Source organism: Mixophyes fleayi, chromosome 8, assembly GCF_038048845.1.
Source record: "Mixophyes fleayi isolate aMixFle1 chromosome 8, aMixFle1.hap1, whole genome shotgun sequence".
NCBI lineage: Eukaryota > Metazoa > Chordata > Amphibia > Anura > Limnodynastidae > Mixophyes > Mixophyes fleayi.
In genome coordinates this window covers 99,183,030-99,200,975 of record NC_134409.1, presented here as the reverse complement: position 1 = coordinate 99,200,975, position 17,946 = coordinate 99,183,030, and the positions used below count along the sequence as shown (strand labels likewise).

The 17,946-nt window shown below is 38.4% G+C and overlaps 1 protein-coding gene and 1 long non-coding RNA gene across 3 annotated transcripts in view; both read right to left on the bottom strand.

Annotated features, from left to right (window-relative positions):
• The window catches only part of LOC142100257 (uncharacterized), a 160,559-nt gene that overhangs the window by 136,089 nt on the left and 6,524 nt on the right, over nt 1–17,946 (bottom strand). The window contains exons 4-7 of the mRNA XM_075184187.1: nt 17,041–17,132; nt 16,358–16,420; nt 14,045–14,174; nt 13,448–13,603 (exon numbers count right to left, since the gene is read on the bottom strand). Of these exons, the coding sequence (XP_075040288.1) occupies nt 13,448–13,603; nt 14,045–14,174; nt 16,358–16,420; nt 17,041–17,132 (441 nt within the window). The remainder of the gene's footprint in view (nt 1–13,447; nt 13,604–14,044; nt 14,175–16,357; nt 16,421–17,040; nt 17,133–17,946) is intronic.
• On the bottom strand, nt 1,368–8,654 carry LOC142100140 (uncharacterized). 2 transcript variants are annotated; one of them, XR_012678731.1, is made up of 3 exons: nt 8,586–8,654; nt 7,228–7,307; nt 1,368–1,814 (listed from the first exon to the last, which is right to left on the bottom strand). It is a non-coding gene; the product is annotated as an uncharacterized LOC142100140 (long non-coding RNA). The 2 variants fall into 2 exon arrangements; XR_012678732.1 differs by having other exon boundaries at nt 1,368–1,593.

Sequence of the window (17,946 nt, the reverse complement as noted above, 5' to 3'; positions counted from 1 at the left end):
TGAGCGAGATTTATGTTCTGTATTTGGATGACTAAAGTGTAGTCCTTTGTTTATCACCTTGGTATGTTCCTAGAGGTAATATACTTTGACTGGACAACCATCATAATTTTGGCCACGTTACTGAAGAGCTGGTGCTCCAAATCAGCAGTTGGAGCTAGATGAAGACCAGAGGTGGATTGAGAGTCCAGGGTGCACTAGGTAAGATATTAGTTCGGGTTATCTGAATTGTAATCTAAACTCTTCTCTAGACAAACTTCCTCTCCTCACCATCACACAAGAAAACTAAGACGTGTATATATATATATATATATATATATATATATATATATATATCTCAAAAGACAAGAAAGGGCACCAAACATAGTGTATTAAATGTGACTCTTAGTGAATTTTCCACATGCGTGTAATTCCCGTACCAGAGATCCAGATAATATCAGCTTCAATGATTGCATATGATGATCTTCTCTAGGTACCGTCTAAGATGGACATCTGGAACCAATTATAGATATTCCCAACAGTGTAACTCCAGGGTATCTGGAACCAGTGTAACTCCAGGGTAGCTGGAACTCACAAATAAGCACAATAGTGTGATACCGCCAAGCAGGATTACATACAAAGGAATATTTATTAAAAAGAGGCACAGGCCTCACACTGCAGCTCCAAATATAAATTGCTCGTACATTAATACAAATAAAAAACAGCTTATCTGTCCTAATCCTCATGTGTTGAAAGCATCAGGTGGGGCAATCCTGGCCAGTAAGCCCAAACTGACGACACAGGTCCTGGACAGCAAGCACACAAATCTCCAACGCGTTTCGTCCTCCAATGTAAGACTTTCTCAAGGGGTCACATCTAAAGTGCAAGTGCTCAGTTCTTAAATACAGTCCCGCTCGGTGCATCTCCGGAAAGTGGTCGGTAATATACCTCCCAGGTACAGGGGTTTACATTTAGCAAAGGCTGTATATATAATATGAATATCTGTACTACAAAAATGTAACACTATATAGTAATGTGCTCTACACACACACACATATTTATTTTTATTGCATTGTGAAGACCCATGTCTGGAATATGTCTCATAAGGACATATCTTTCCTAATGCCATAACAACAGGACAATAAAATGGATATGTTTAAGAGCTGTTTGTCACCACACAGTTATCAGTTGAGATTTTCAGCTTGTCCTAGACCAAAACAATGACATTTCAATACCATATGGGGACAGTTTCATATATCTGGCTGTCTGAGGATATCCATAAACACACACACACAGATCCACACACACACACACACACACACACACACACACACACCGTCACCTAGCCATGGCTAGTCAAAAAGATTATAGTCATGGTCAACCACTGTGTATCGATTCAACTATGTTTATTTCTCTTTATAGCGGTTATTCAGTTCTTTATATAGAATTTCACACCAAACCAGTTTAGATCTTTCAGTGTAGATGGCTCATCCGTGATGCACGTGACACAATCATTCTTTCTGGGCACCCTGAATGTCTGAATAAATGTAATCATGTGCTTCCCCACAGATTTGACCTCCTCTCAGACCCAAGTTTTCTTCTGCACTTCATTGTGATCTGAAAAGAAGCAGAATTGCCCATTAATGATTAACTTGTGGAACACAGAGAAAACAACATGATTTGAGTAACAAAATATTGTGCTACACCAACCATTGGAAACCTTGATTGTGCTTTGGTCCCATGTTGTTGGATCCTTACATGATCTCTGAAAAGAAAGTGTTGACTGTATACATGCCTAGTTGCCCCTTTGGATCATCCTCTGACTCGTCACTCTGTAGCTGGACTAGTTCAAAAGAAAAATGGATATATAAACAACTGATTTATTAATTAGATCATATATCGAAGATGAGATTCCAAACCTACCATCTGGATCAATGTTCATCTCTTCATATTTTTGGCTTTGAATTCATCCCGTCTTGCCTATACAGCCATTACAATTTTGATGCTCTTGGTTAGTTGGAGGGTCCTTTCTGGGAGGCAGTAATGTTGCTGGTGCACCCAGATGTTGTGCCCAAGGAAGTCTGCCAATTGGTCCATTTCTGTGTTTAGGCTGACAACTTTTGAAAGAGTACCAACATGCATTTGCAATTTTTTGTAACACAGTGTTTGTTGATATTGATCCACATTGCTAAGCAAAAGGCTTTTACAATCGGAACATCTGAAATGTGACAAAGCAGCTGGTCTTTTAAACATGTAGACATTTTCAGTGACTACTCCACATTCTGGTCAGTACGGTGGCGTAGTGGTTAGCACTTCTGCCTTACAGCACCGGGGTCATGAGTTCAGTTCCCAACCATGGCCTTATCTGTGAGGAGTTTGTATGTTCTCCCCGTGTTTGCGTGGGTTTCCTCCGGGTGCTCCGGTTTCCTCCCACACTCCAAAAAAAAACCATACTGGTAGGTTAATTGGCTGCTAACAAATTGACCCTAGTCTCTGTCTGTCTCTGTCCGTGTGCGTGTTAGGGAATTTAGACTGTAAGCCCCAATGGGGCAGGGACTGATGTGAGTGAGTTCTCTGTACAGCGCTGCGAAATTAGTGGCGCTATATAAATAAATGGTGATGATGATGATGATACTTCTCTGCATGAAGTTTCATCGTACTTTGCATTGCTGGTGTTAACAGGATTGTAACTTTGTACATTTCAATCCTTGTGAAGTGCCTGCAGAGATTCTTCTGAAGCTCAGAAAAGGGCAACATCTTTATGGAGAGCTAAAGCATCTTTAGAAGAAAAGGTAGTTAACAGCATCTTGGAAACCTCCCCTTTCCATCTTCAATTGAATAAGATCACCTGTGCCAGAGAGACCTTTGCGAAGCAATGCCCAATGTTAAAGGGATAGTTTGGTGGATAAACTGCTGTGGCACATTTGCTGTTTCTCATTGAGATACAAGTGGATCCTTTTCACACCTTCAGTGACAGGTAAAGGTAGAGGCATGTTCCATTTTGAATCCTTCAGAGTTTTTAAGCCAGCCAATGTATTTAGCCCATTCCATCTTGTCTCATAGATCCTCCTGAATTTGCAGGCATATTCCACTATAGCAATGCAGCCCTCCATCATTGCTCAGCATTGCTCAATGCTTAAAATATTTTGAAAGCAATGGCCAACTTTCAGAGCCAGCGAAGGAATTTTTTATGTACTGATTTCATTGTCAAGTATATGTTTCACAGCGTTTACTACATTCATAAAATTTTATGGAATGGTAAAGTCTTCAATTTTCTCCAAAGTGTAGGTCTTCTGACATGTAACAGTAAACTTCTTATTTCTCGAAGACGGATGTACTAATGTTTACTGACATCTGATGAGACATGATTGTAGATATACTGCACCATCTGCATGATGCATCTGTCATTTTCAATTGTGAATAATAATAAAATTAAGCATAAATATTTTATATATATGTAAATTTATAAATATATTAGTAACTCCATTGGCCACACCTTTTAGTAGCCCCCACATTTAACTAAAAAAAATTAAAGAGCCGCCCTATAACATTAATAAACCTATTTAAATAAATGCCCCTACCAAACCCCACATAACATTAATGCCAACCCTAAATATTATAAATAACACCCCCACCCACCTTCATAACATTAATCCCCTGTTAATGACCAATATACTTATATTACTGTAATCAGGAACAGAGACCCAGCCGACTGGAGGCCGCTTCACCATCCAGCATCCTGGTGCATAGATGGGAACAGGTAACTGTAGTAAGCAAGATCTGGTATGTGCCTGTATCCTACACACTACCCAGCTGACTGAGCAGGTAATAAACACAGGCCAAGTGCAGGTCAATAGTAGACAGGTGCAAGCAAGAGTCTGTGGTCAGATACAAGACAAAATCTAGTAGACAAGAATTCAGATCAGCAGTGGTCAAATACAAACTGAGCATGCTCATGGAGTTAGTCTCTGAAACTGCTATTATCTATAGATAGAGTAGGCTCATGGACTGGCTCTGAAAGTTAGTTCCTCCTCTTGCAGGATTTCGATCTGTGATAAGATTTCACAGACGGTACGAGCCTGACAGTATCACCTTACTTTGAAGATCATTCCAGATGCTACTAGGAATAGAATTTCTATAAGAATCTCCATGAAGGTGAGCTAAAGGAGTAATTTTACCAATAAAAGGCAATAGGTCATCAGTAAACTAACTCTCAGAATGGGAATCAGAGACCAGGGTTAGAATAGGGTTCTCTCTGTGAAACACAGCGTTGAGATGAGTGATTGTCTTTATGGTATGAAGGTTCACTGGTTGTTTATGAGATGGCAAATCGTCAGTAGTGGCTATGAAACCAACAACCAAGGTCGGAGACTGCTTACACTGGTGGGATGCAGAAGAGGCCTTTTTCTTTGCAGCTTCCCTTCCATAAGAAGCATATTGCAAGGTAGAGGAATAGCACAGGGGTGTGCTACTTGCCAATATAGATGTTGGCACAGTAGTTGGACCCTGATGCGCACACAAGACCAGCAGGAATGTCTTACTGTGTACCGAGTGACATTAAACCAAGTGTCTGAAGAACTGCAGTAATGAAAGCAGTGGAGTTGTATGGAGTACTTTGTTTCCATGAGGGGTGTTGAACATGCCAGTGCTTTTCCTGTCAAACTCTGCAACATCGTGGCTATATGAATATATGGAGTAGCATAATATTCAGGTGCAGCGTAGAAGTTTTCAAGACTTTGTTGTACAAGAGGAACAAATTGATTTAAGTCTTAACCATAAAAATCAAGTGAAGGACCCTTCGCAGAATCAGGAGCAGGAGACAGGGACCGACCACCTACAGAGGTTATCTGGAGAAGGGCAGGTCATCTTGAAGGCCTCAGGCAGAGCAGTCCTCTCAGGCAAACAGGCTATGGCAGAGGATTTGTCCTCAGTGATGGAGGCCAGGGCAGAACGTTTGCAGAAAGTTGTCCTCAGGCCTGGATGCCAGAGCAGCACATTTGTCTTCACTCTCAAATGCCAAGGGAAAAATCTCAAACACCTTTCACTGGGCAGTCATCTCAGACACCTCAGACTGAGCAGTCATCTCAGATACCTCAGACTAAACAGTCATCTCAGACAGATTGAACAAGGTACTCTGGCAGCCAGCCAGTGACTAGGCACTCTGGCAGCCAGATAGTGACTGGGCACTCTGGAAACAAGTCAGTGACTGGGCACTCTGGAATTGAGTCCTTGTCAGGGCCATCTTTTCCATTGGGCACAATGGGCAGCTGTCCGGGGGCCCCACGGGCAAGGGGGCCCCATAGGCACAGCTCTTAATGAGAATAAATAATCCTGCAAAAGAAAAAAACCTGCAAAAAAAACCTACAAGGGTCACTGAGCAAGTACATCTATCTATCTCTATCTCTATATATCTATATCTGTATCTGTATACATCTATATATCTATATCTATATCTAGGGGCCCCGGTGCACTGCTTTGCCCGGGGGCCCATAATGTTGTTAAGATGGCCCTGGTCCTTGTATTCCGCATAAGCCATATCTTTCTATATCTTTCCCTTTTGTAGCCCAGAAACAGATCTATATACTAATCTGAGCTATAAATGCATGAAAGCTTTACAAGCCTCTCCCCTAAGCCTACCCTCTTGCCATGCCCGTTGCACCCGGCCCTGACAGCTCCCATTTTCTTTTGGTTCCTTCTTTTTCTCATTGGCAATTTAGTGGACACCGGAGAAATCTGTGTTATCTTTGGCTTTACACTGTTGATGAATTGTTCTGATACTTAGCTTTGCCTTAATTCTGTGGAAACTTACTTTTTTGCCGGATTTAAGGCATAGCAACATTTCATAAACTGGCCCCCAAGAGTTATATATTTTGCAGAACAGACAATCCAATCAAAAATCAAATAACAATAAAAATTAAGATAGTATTAATAATATTGGTAGATATTTAAATATACTGTATATATTAGTAAAAAATATAATTAAAATGTTAAAGTCCCAGCCTCCACCTACCCTAAATAGGCAGCTAATCACACTCCTTTTTTAGAATTAATTTTATAACATCTATGTAATATCTAATCGAACATCTTAATATCTATTATAATTATAAAAATAATATTGGTTAATATTTAAATATAGATATAGGTGTTCTTTCTGTGCTCCTAAATGATTAGGGAAGGGAATGGGGAATGCAGCCCGAATAACCCTTGGAAACACCTACTAAACTTCCACAAATAGATAAATATAAACACAGAAAATTGGGATCAGGTGCACAAGGGGAGGGGTTTGAATATACTGTATATACTAGTATAAAAAAAGTCATATCAATTTTAAAGTCCCGGCCTCCACCTCCCCTGAATAGCCGGCCAATCACACTCCTTTTTTAGAATTAATTTTATAAAATCTATAATAAATCTAATTTGATCTTTTTAATATTTTAAAAAAAATTACAAAAATAATATTGATAGACATTTAAATATACTGTATATACTGGTAAAAGAATGACATTTAAATTTTAAAGTTCCGGCCTCCACCTCCCCTAAATAGCCGGCCAATCACTCTCCTTTTTTAGAATTAATTCTATAATATCTATGTAATATCTAATCGAACATCTTAATATCTAATATAATTACAAAAATAATATTGATAGACATTTAAATTTACTGTATATACTTAAACAGGAAAATGTAATTTTGATTTTAAAGTTCCGGCCTCCACCTCCCCTGAATAGCCGGCCAATCACACTCCTTTTTTTGGATCTTTTTTAGAATGTTTATCTTATTATTATTAATAATAACATCATCAACAACAACAACAACAATAATAATACTAATAATAATATTAATAATAATAATAATAATATCAATATTAAAAATAATAATATTTTATCTTAATAATAATAATAATGATAATAACAACTAATCTTAACATAAATAATATTATGTATTTTTAACTTTAATAATGATATTAAAATGATAATAATAATATCTAAACTTGATAATAATAATAATAATTATTATATTAATACTTTCTAATCTTAATAATAATAATAGTAATAATACATTTAATGATAATAATAATAATATCTAATATTAATATTAATATATAATTTGAAACTTAATAATACAAATAATGTCTAATATTTTTTTATAATAATAATAATATAATCTTAATATTAATAATAATAATATCTTATTTGCATAATAATAATAATAATAATAATAATAATAATATTATTAATAATATATAATAACCTTAATAATATCAAATCTATTTTTCCTATCTATTATATTTACGATCTTCTAAATGCCATCCCTCTCCTCTTCATGCTGGGCTGTATTGAAAGCAAAACAAAAGAAAAGTTATTTTATGTAAACATTTAGTTTTTTTCCTGAAGTAGCAGGCTTATACAACTATATAATATTAACAATAATGGTTCCTATGAGGTTATTATATGTACAGTAATTTGTTACACTGTGAAATGAGTTATTAGTAAGAAATGAGGGGGCTCTGCTTTACTATATTGGGGGCTCACTATTCTCTTAACACTTTTATAGTCATCTTGTTTCTGCAATCCAGAAGATGTTGTTAGTGAATGAAATAATTGATGATAACCGATGTCCTTATACTAACATGCTGGTTTTAGCCACAATTGCATCTTAAGTCTGGTAAGTAATTTTCACCACTCACCACAGGGGTAGTGTACTAAACAGAGTGGGCAATAGGCTGTGATTTTAACCCTGGAGGTATTGGCTATTATTGGGAAAAACATAAGAGTGGTCTGTTACTAAGGAAACCCTATGAAGGTAATCCTGTTACTAAAATATGACCTGTACACCAGTGCCTTTGGTGATGTCACAACTATAAACTTGAAAGGGGACATTGATTGTCAGACCATGGTTTCCCCAGTGTTATTGGGGATTGGAATATTGCTGCTTTCAGGAAGCTGTTGATCTACAAGTACTACAAGTACCATAATACCCTCAACCAGTTACAGTTATAAGTAGTCAATCTTGTAATATAGTTCAATTCATTTTTACACACACCCACCCCCCAAAAAATAATAAGAGAATTGATGAGCTCTGAGTTCCCATCTTTCAGATACAGGAGAAGTGATGGAAAAATATTTAGAGTTTTTCTAAACTCTATAAATACTACAAGGAAAGTCCATATAAGAAACTCTCCTCTGTGCTTTGGAATAGAGGGTGGTTTTCTGTTTTATTTTTCTTTTGAGAAAGTGGTTCAGATTTAACTTAGTGAGTTCAATCTGTCAGTTCAAGATTGGTCACACATAGGTCAAGGGTCGGTATAACACACATAAGATAACACACAACACTGCTATATAAAATATTATCACATAGTGCATTACTGTATAATATTATCAGAAAACACATTATTATATAATATAAGAGGAAGATCAGAGAAAAAGTGAGACAGGAGAGGAAAAGTGAAAACATAATCAGGAAGGTAAAACTCCAATTGGTTCCCTACTTCAGGTAATGGGAGGAGAACCTTTTATTTGCTATATATGTTGGGAGGTGTCAAAACAAAAGTTTGGTCAGTTTTATTGAATGAAAACAGATAAAATGGTAAATACACCAGTGACTCTTACCCGTTAGTATGGTGATTGGCACAATAAGTGGACATCAGTGTCTTCTTATCCTCACCAGGTCAGATGTCAAATGTGTACTGCAGATTAGAGAAAATTAATGTTAGAAAACTGATCACATTTCTTTTCCCGTTAGTCTATATGGTGCTTCAGACCACAAGACAGTAACTACTGAGATATAGGGATACCGGTGAAATACAGACTGACATATAAAGACACATATTTACATATACTGTACATATTTACAATAACTACAAAGATACTACATACGCCAAGTGCTGTCTCTCTGCCTTCACTTGTTGGGCTCCAGAGAACAAACGATGATGGGCGATGTTGTGCCAACATATATAACCTGGGCTGACGAAGGGGCCACGTGTTCTTAATGCCGGATGGATGTTGCATTGCACCCAAAATACAATCATCTGGGAGCTCTTGGTAGATGGACTCCAGGGCTTGTACCAGGCTGCTCCTGTGCGTGATGTTACTCCTTCACCGTCTGAGGAGGTAGCGATACCTTCACTGGTGGCTGCAGGCAGAAGAAATATCACATATATTTCACATGAAAGAAATGAGGGAAAAGGTTCCGAACATATGAGGAAAATAGGCTCTGTCTGTAATCAGAGATAATATCCTCTTTTTTTAGCGTATTCTTCTTTCCTTTAGTATAAGCACAACTGAACCTGACTATAAATAATATAACCAGTTACAGCAGTGACATTATGTGTGCATGGAGCCATTGCTCTTTCACTTCTGTAGAATATGTGGTATTAAATGACCATTATATGGCAACACAATATAATGACAGCACCTCTACCCATTAAAGGATGTAATCTGTATTTCTCATGGTTCACCCACTCTAATGAGGGAGATATTATCAGCAGGGGGTGAATATGATGTGTGTCCTGTACTTTTATATGTCTACAATTACATACTTAATTATGTATTGATAAAGATTATAGAAGCCAATTTTCCATCTAGAGATTCTCACAAATAGATTTAATAGTAAGCCATTAACAATAGGAACTGGATTCTCTGTTCAATACTCTCTTCCCCCACCTCATATGGTGTGAGGAAAGTCTTTATCCAAACTGTGTGAGTGCTTAAACCTGTTTTTGGCGTGAGAAGCAGCTTGCATTTACATATAAAATGCTGTTAGCCACACCACTCACAATGGGCCTGATTCATCAAGGGTTGTATCTGCCAAATTTGAGTGCATCAAATGCAAAATCACTCTGCACATGCCCAGATACAGCAGATATGACCATGAATGCAATCCTGTATGCTGACAAGCAGAAGGGACAATTACTACTTTGCCATAAGAATGGTATCTACACTCTATCAGAAATAGACTTTATTATTTTTTCTTTTTGCTTATTAGAGAGTGTGTATAGGTATTTTGCATCAGGACTTGTTTATTGTATACCAGCTTACCGGTTACAAAAAGATTTTGCAATTATCTCAGGACTTTGTTTACACCCAGCATCCCATGACATTTACTGTCTACCATGTTGTAATATGTTTATTGGCAGATATGTTATGCTGATTTATGAGGTTTTACACTTTGTCAGTTTTATTAAACCATTTAGGACCCCACTATCAGGAGCCTTGGGAACTTCTTGCATTCTGTCTCACTTAGGAGGGTTGGAACCCCCCTCCTCCCATCCCATAATCTGGCTGCCATCATACACGCTGTCTCTGGAAGCGCAGAAACCTTTATCTTTTTTACACTTACTACTGCCTGATACATTGGGGAGTGACCTGGACGGGGAACAAGGGATCTGCTGTATTCAATGTACAGTGGGGGCGTACCAAACTCAAGTGCATTCAGCTATAGTCGTAGCAAGCTCTGTGGGCATCAGAGTAACCTAATTTTCGACGGTATCCCTTACTCCAGCTCTGGGGCTACTCCAAGTTTGGGTAGGGTGGCATTGCAATCCACTGGCTATATATAGTGTAAAAAATAGATTAAAAAAATAAAATGAGTGTAGTCCCCCCTCCAAATGCTGTTAAACCAAGTGCTGCTAGCCTACTGCTGGCTGCCGCAAATTCAGGGAAGGAAAAAAGTGTGGGGTCCCCCCTGAGTTTATAAAAACCAGCACTAGGCAAACCAGTCGGAGACCCACTGATATTACTAAAGTCAGCACCAGCAAACCAGCCAGGGTTGTTGCTCTCTAGCAGGGGCCATAATGACAAACCCCAGCTGCGTTTGCCCCTACTATAGTGTCAACAAGCCTGGCTGATTTGCTAGTGCTAGCTTTAGTAATAGTGGTAGCACCAAATGCTCCCCCCCTGATTTTGTGGCAACCAGCAGCAGGCTGGTAGCAATAGGGTTAACAGCATTAGAAGGGGGGACCCCATGCATTTTTTTTATCTATTTGTAGAACTGGTGGGTTGGGTGGCTCAACTTAGACCAGCTACCGGACCCGCAGCATACTGCAGGCGCTGACAGGTACATATGTATCTGCAGAGCCCTGTGTTGTAGAGCAACCCTGTGCCCAAATTCAACAGGGCACGGATCTTCAGATCCATGCATTGATGGATTCGGGAGCACGCTAAGCCTAAATACATGTAGGGAATACTGAGCGGGGGTTACGCTCACTATACGTGCCTTGATGAATCAGGTACAATGTGTGTGGTGTGTACATATAACATGAATGTAATAGACTTTCAATTTCCACAGATTGTGCTATTTGTTTTATAATCTCATAACACACTGGAGGAAGGTCCCTTAGTATACTCTCAATCACTGGACCTAAACATGTTGGCAAGAATAAGGATTTAATGGAGACTGTAAGTTTAATATAAGGCAGTTTATAATGTGAAACTGTGTGCTAGTGTTGAAGTAATGCAGTTTGGTCAGTTTATGTTAGGATATGGATGAGATTACAGAGTTTGTACTAGTTATAATGTGAAACTAAAGTAGTGAAGTTTGAATGGAAAACTTATAGGGATCTTTGTGATTGTATGTGAATGGAACTATATGAATTATAGTGTCAAGAGAAAAGTTTAACAAGATGGCGGAGGCCATGCAGGGTCTGAACCTATAATGTTATTAAGAGACATCCTCCCCTACATACATGTACATAAAGTGTGATATAAATGGTATAAGTGCATATGTGAGAAACTGTTTGGGATAAGTGGAATGAAAAAGTATTAGAATAAATTGATCTGGTTCATGTATAATGAATGTGAGTGGTATGGGACATAAATGGTATCTGAGGTTTATAGTGTTGTGAACTTCCTGTGATATATATATATACATATATATATTACACCTCTTGTTACACACTGAAATGTGATGTATTGTGTTAATATATCTATGCTAATAAAGTAAATGTAACTTGTTGATGTTGTATAATATACTTCGCTAATACGCTGTTTTATTTTATGTATAATACTGTTGCAAATAGAATGATAATTAGATTACAAAACATTTTATATGAAACTACATCTTGTGTGCAGTCTTTCCTGATAAAATAAACATAAGCTAATGATATAAATATTGGTCCTGCAGATTTAAAGCAGAATACAAATTGTATTCCTTGGGTAAAACCTGAAGTACCTTTGCAAAAAGTTTATTGATGGTAATATTTATACATATTTCTACATAAGTTATTAAATGGTCATTAGCATATTTGCCAGACTATTATTTTCTTCCCCTTTACCTTGTATACATTTCAGCTCTGCACACTTACTTTGCCGGGTATGTATGGGGGTTGTACACGAAGAGCTTCTAGCTCCTCCCAATCAATGTCCCGGAAGAACGGATGTTGTCGAATTAAACCGTTCAAACCCAGACGTTTCTGAGGATCGTTGCACAGGAGCTAAAAATATCAATAAGAACATAATTAAAGGATCCCTTATATCTACATATCTGAGAACAATGTAATTCAGTAATATGTTTTCAGAGGATGTGAATCTAGTTTAGGACAAATGTAGGATAAAATATTTCAGTTATAAAGTGAATCCTGTAGCACTGATTGATCTGGATTGGAGTTGGTTTGAGCCATAAATTATTTACGTGCGTCAGAAAAGTGGAACCAATAAAAGTAATCTGACATATGTAATACTGATAGTTTCTCCATATATATTTCTTTTTTTTCTTTTTTGCTTTACAGAACAGTAATGCAGGCTCTCATTTGCACTATATAAACCTCAAATATATGCAACAGCTCAGATACCTACATCTAACATGGATGTAATAGACTTTCAATTGCTACAGTGCTATTTACAATATAGTACTGTGTCCGTATTATGTATAATACACATTGATGCTCAGATACTGCAGATTACACAGTATATGTATAATGTGTGTCTAATCCACATGTATATAATGTGGGCTGGAGTATCTGCACTGAGAGAAATGATTATTGATATAGAGCTGTACAATAAAATCATTGTATATGGTCATATTTGCATTGGCTGATCCATCACACAGTTACTAATTATTTCACTATCAGGAAGTAAAGATGTATTTGCAGTGTGAGTATTGGTATAAATTCAGATACACAGAGGATCTCTATGACCTTGTTCCCCCACAGGAGGATTTTGTATCAGTGTATAGGGGGGGAATACTACCACCCACAGGAAAAATTGGGGAGCTACACAACACCACCACCAACTGTTACATACACAAACCCTTTAATAAGAACCTTACGTATTCTCAGTAACATCCCCAATGCCTGCAGAGCGTGAAGGGGAAATACATGACGTCACTTCCGTTACACAGTGTCAGCTCCCCTAATGTTTTTTTCTAAGTGTTGGCAAAGAAATGTCATTTCAATAACAGATGCTGACCAATGGGACACAAAATTGATGGATTCTTTGTGTCAAGTACTGTATACTAAGTATGTATTCTCACTCACCTCCTCAATGATGTCCCTTGTTGTAAGACTGAGGTTGAAGCCTGGCAAAGCCGAGAGCTCACAGAAGAACTGGGACTCTCCAGTTGTCATTTGGAACAGTACAACACCAAAGGAGAACCAGTCTACCCCGGTGTTGTACGTCTGTCCTAAGAGCATCTGCAGATAAGATGGAAACAGATCATTAGATTAGACTGTTTAATAAACAGGAACATATACAACTGGTCAGTGATCACTGCACAATGGTCACATACAGATACACACAGGGAAAACAGTGCATGATACTGTGTGGAAGTAAATTGGTAAGTACAAATATATGTGTTTAAATCCCCCTCCAAATACTTGTACTACCATACAAATGTAATGTATGGAAAGACTGCAGTGCTTGTAGTGTATACACATTTAAGCCCGGTGCTAAACTTGGGCAGTTTGAATATTGCACCCACCACATGGTAATGATGGCTCACCGAGTGCTGGCCCCAAAATGACAGGAGGTAAATATGGAGGAATGAGTGGAAATGTGTCAGTCTTTTAATCCATATCTGTCTTAGCATATAGACCCCATATATATGAATAGAACTAATATACTAAACACCTCACCTCTGGGGCAATGTAGCCGCGTGTTCCTGCATATCCGGTGGCCCCTTCGGTCTTATTTACAGCCAGCCCAAAGTCAGCGATCTTAATGTGGCCGGCTCCATCAATCAGGATGTTCTCTGGTTTAAGATCTCTGTAACAATGACATTTATCATTTGTTTTTCCTCTTTATGTGTTTGAGCATAGACAATATAAATTGTAAGTATCATAAATAACTAAGCCTCATTTACAAATGTCAAAACGCGAACCTCCCACAGCACAAATGCCTTTTGCACCTGGCTGGATTAGGGTATTCATCTGTATTGTTCATGTGTGCACAGAATGTGCCCTCCCTGTAATATAGTCACTTGTACTTATATCATTATACAGTATACAATGGCTGAATCAGGCCGCCTTAGGCTAATATTCTCATATCACCCCCTAATCTATGACACCAGGCTAATGGTAGAAACAAGCACGTCCTTAATTTAAATCCAGCTTCCTTCACCAGCCCCCACAACCAATGTTTACCTTACATATTCTCGAACCTCAGCTCGACTTGGCTTTTTAAATGGGTCATGGCAATCTTTGTCACGCATTTCATTAAAATCAGTAGTGACAGAGGTGTGAACGAGTGTTACTGAGGGTGAAGGGATGAAGGTGGAGGTGGTGAGGGGGATGTTGCAGCTGTCATCATACTTGTCTCTCCTACTATTCTCAGTGCCAGTGCCGGCTCCAGAGCAGGATGATAGGGACGATCCCCTCACCCGCTAGCCGGTGGTAGTCACTTACGTGACTATCACTACACGGACAAAGACTTACCCGACTTCATAAGGCAGAATCCAAGAATCATGATAGTGTGTTAACGGCGAAGGTTTCAAATCACTACTTGGCACAATCGCGAACAATGCAAAAGCCGTCAGACAGAAAGTCATGTGACTTTCCTGGAGTATACTATTATTAAGGGTGTTAAATAACTAAAGCAAGGAGCCGCCGAATGGACAATATTTAACACCAGACCTTGTACTTTGTACATCCGGGGCTCCCTGCTTTAGTCATTTTACACCCTTAACTATAGTATACTCCAAAAAAATCACATGACTTTCTGTTTGCCGGCTTCTGCATTGTTCGCGATTGTGACAAGTAGTGATTTGCAACCTTCGCTGTTAGCATACTTTCATCATTCCCACATTCTGCCTTCTAAAGTTGAGAAACTCATTGTCTCTGTAGTAGTAGCCGGAGACACGTACCCAACCCCCGCTAGCATGGGCAGGCTGTCTGCGGACGCATACAGGGTACATGTGCCTGGCGGCTGAAAAACAAAGATTCTGCCCAGCCACTCAGTGATGGAGAGGGGAGGGTTCTACTAAATCACCCGGCCACCCTAAAAAAATCTAGAACCGCCCTGATCAAGTGCCTACCAGCTGATGACTGATTGACTGTCTTTGCTATGGGAATGCATCAAGAATAAAAGCTTACTACAGTTTTTTAATGTTTTCTTTTTTACTTTGAAGAACAACTATTCTCTTATATTTTAAAAAGATTATCATTGTACCTCTCCCTGTCACAATTTTGCACCCTTGGATAATTGGACCATCAGGCCTCTTAGTATAGGACAACCAGCTTTTAGGCGCTACATAAACAGTTCAACAAACAAATCAAGAGCACAAATATCACTTTCCTGCATATTTGTATTGATTGGAATACTAGTATTAAATGAACATGATTGCAAAAAGAATCATAATACTAACATATAGCACTTAATACATTGCTAACTGTTGTGTGTGTTTATAAAGTTTCAAAATTAATCGAATTAACGACTCCAGGAATGGGAAGGAAATTGCCCTTTTAATAATTAATCTGTTCTATATATTCTGTACTCTTTCTTCTGTTAAGTTACATGTAATAAAAAGTGTGACATTTATTGAGGTGACAAATCTAAGGGTCTATATACTATTCCACAGCGGTAATACTCAGTATGTTTTAATGCACAACTCAGCGATACATAATGTAGTACCACTGATAGTCACTATGGTGGGGCTGCTCAGGGAGCCTCAGCAAAGAGCCCCCTCCTACACAAACTGATCTTACTGTTCACCAGCAGCTTTCTCTGGATTTTTGGCCTATTGCAGTTTGATAAATAGACCCCTAAGACTGGATGCAATAAACTCTTGAAATGAAAAAGCCTCCAGGAAATAGTGAATCGTGTTCAGGAGAGTTTTAAACAAATCATTTCCCATTGTAAGAGCCGCCATTTCTGGGAAGGTCATGTACATGGTAATGCCAGTAGTAAGATTTCTACTCTGTTTATTATAATGAGGAAATAAATGTAGATACCGATGTATGAAGCCCTTCAAATGGAGATGCTGGAGGCCGGAGACCATTTCCGCTGCGTAGAATCTGTTAAGGAAGAAATGTGAAATGTAAAATGACTGTAAAGTCCCAGATCCTGTATTATGTGAGAATTTCTTGCATACAGAATTAGTTGTGTACATGGAATGTATAGTTACAGGGCAATTGGGGAGATTTTTACAATCTTGAGGACTGTTGTACAAATGTGTAATCTCTCTACATCCATAACTATATATCTCTAACTTACACCTACTGGTTTTATTATTCTCACACATAGAAGTTGTTCAAGGGAAAGGGAAAATGTTGATAAAATCATTTGGGTCCAGTGCAGGTAAAAGTACTGAGGGCACAGTGCAAATCAACTCAGTGCAGTACAGCTAATGTCATATTTTAGGAAAATAAGACACAGTTTTAAACCTCCAAATCAGGTCTTAAAATGAAGCTTGTGTTTTTATGGTCTGAATGTACAAGGCTGCCAATGTATAGTTACTATAGCGCAAGCTGCTTGCTTTCTCCTACTATAGCCAATTCATTTAAACAACTATTCTGCCACTACATGTAGTACTATAATGTATCTCATTCTCCATACTGTGATCTCCTGTGTCTCAGATTTTCACTCACACACAATTACTCTCTGAGGCACACGTCAGCTCATTAATAAGTCTTACGTTGCTGTGCTGATGTCAAGACGGCCTCTTCTATCCAGGAGCTGTTCCAGGTCTCCTCCACAGGCGTACTCCATCACGAAGCACAAAGCGTCCTATCACAGACAGTAGAGATTAGCACAGTTACTATTTACTCTAGTACAGTCTTTCCTTTTACTGCTCTGTGTCTTCAAAATCTACAGTAGTCACAAAACTCTGCACCGCCTTTTACAAAGTGGCAATTAATGTATCTGATTATAAATGGGTGGGGAACTTGGTACCATAGATGCAGCAAAAATATTACATTATCATTACATTACATTATCTGACTTATTTTATATCCAGCTGTGACAATGAAAATGTTTGGAAATAACCCCGAAAAATGTACTAGGCCATCAACACAACCTCCAACATAACAGTGTGGTGTAGACACAGCAAACAAATGTAACACAAAATGTATGTATCCCGGAGCTCATCTGCCGGCTTGTGCACTGTGTGTATATATATGGACACGGCCACATAATACATACATTTGTCCAGGGACATTATACTATCTGATATGTGGTTATAACTTATCTGTTGGTCCTTCCTGTCTGGGACTCATACATTTCGGTATAATAAAACATGTCCTCACTAAGAACAGATTACTAATGTTCCAGACTCTTCATTACATAACGTTTTACATATTCTGCTTCTTAAGCTGCTTGTTCCTCCAAGGCTGCCCCATCAGCTCATGTTGTGGTCATTTAAGTATCACACTTGGATAAAAGTCTCAGTAATATATCATTCTATTTATTTTAAGATAGACTCTTTAATATCTGGGAGGATAGCAATGTGTACCATGAGGACACTATTGTAACTTTTAATTAGCATGTCCTCATGATGGGCCAATTGTCCTGCTGGCTTCTGTCCCTCTCTGCAAAGCCTCCA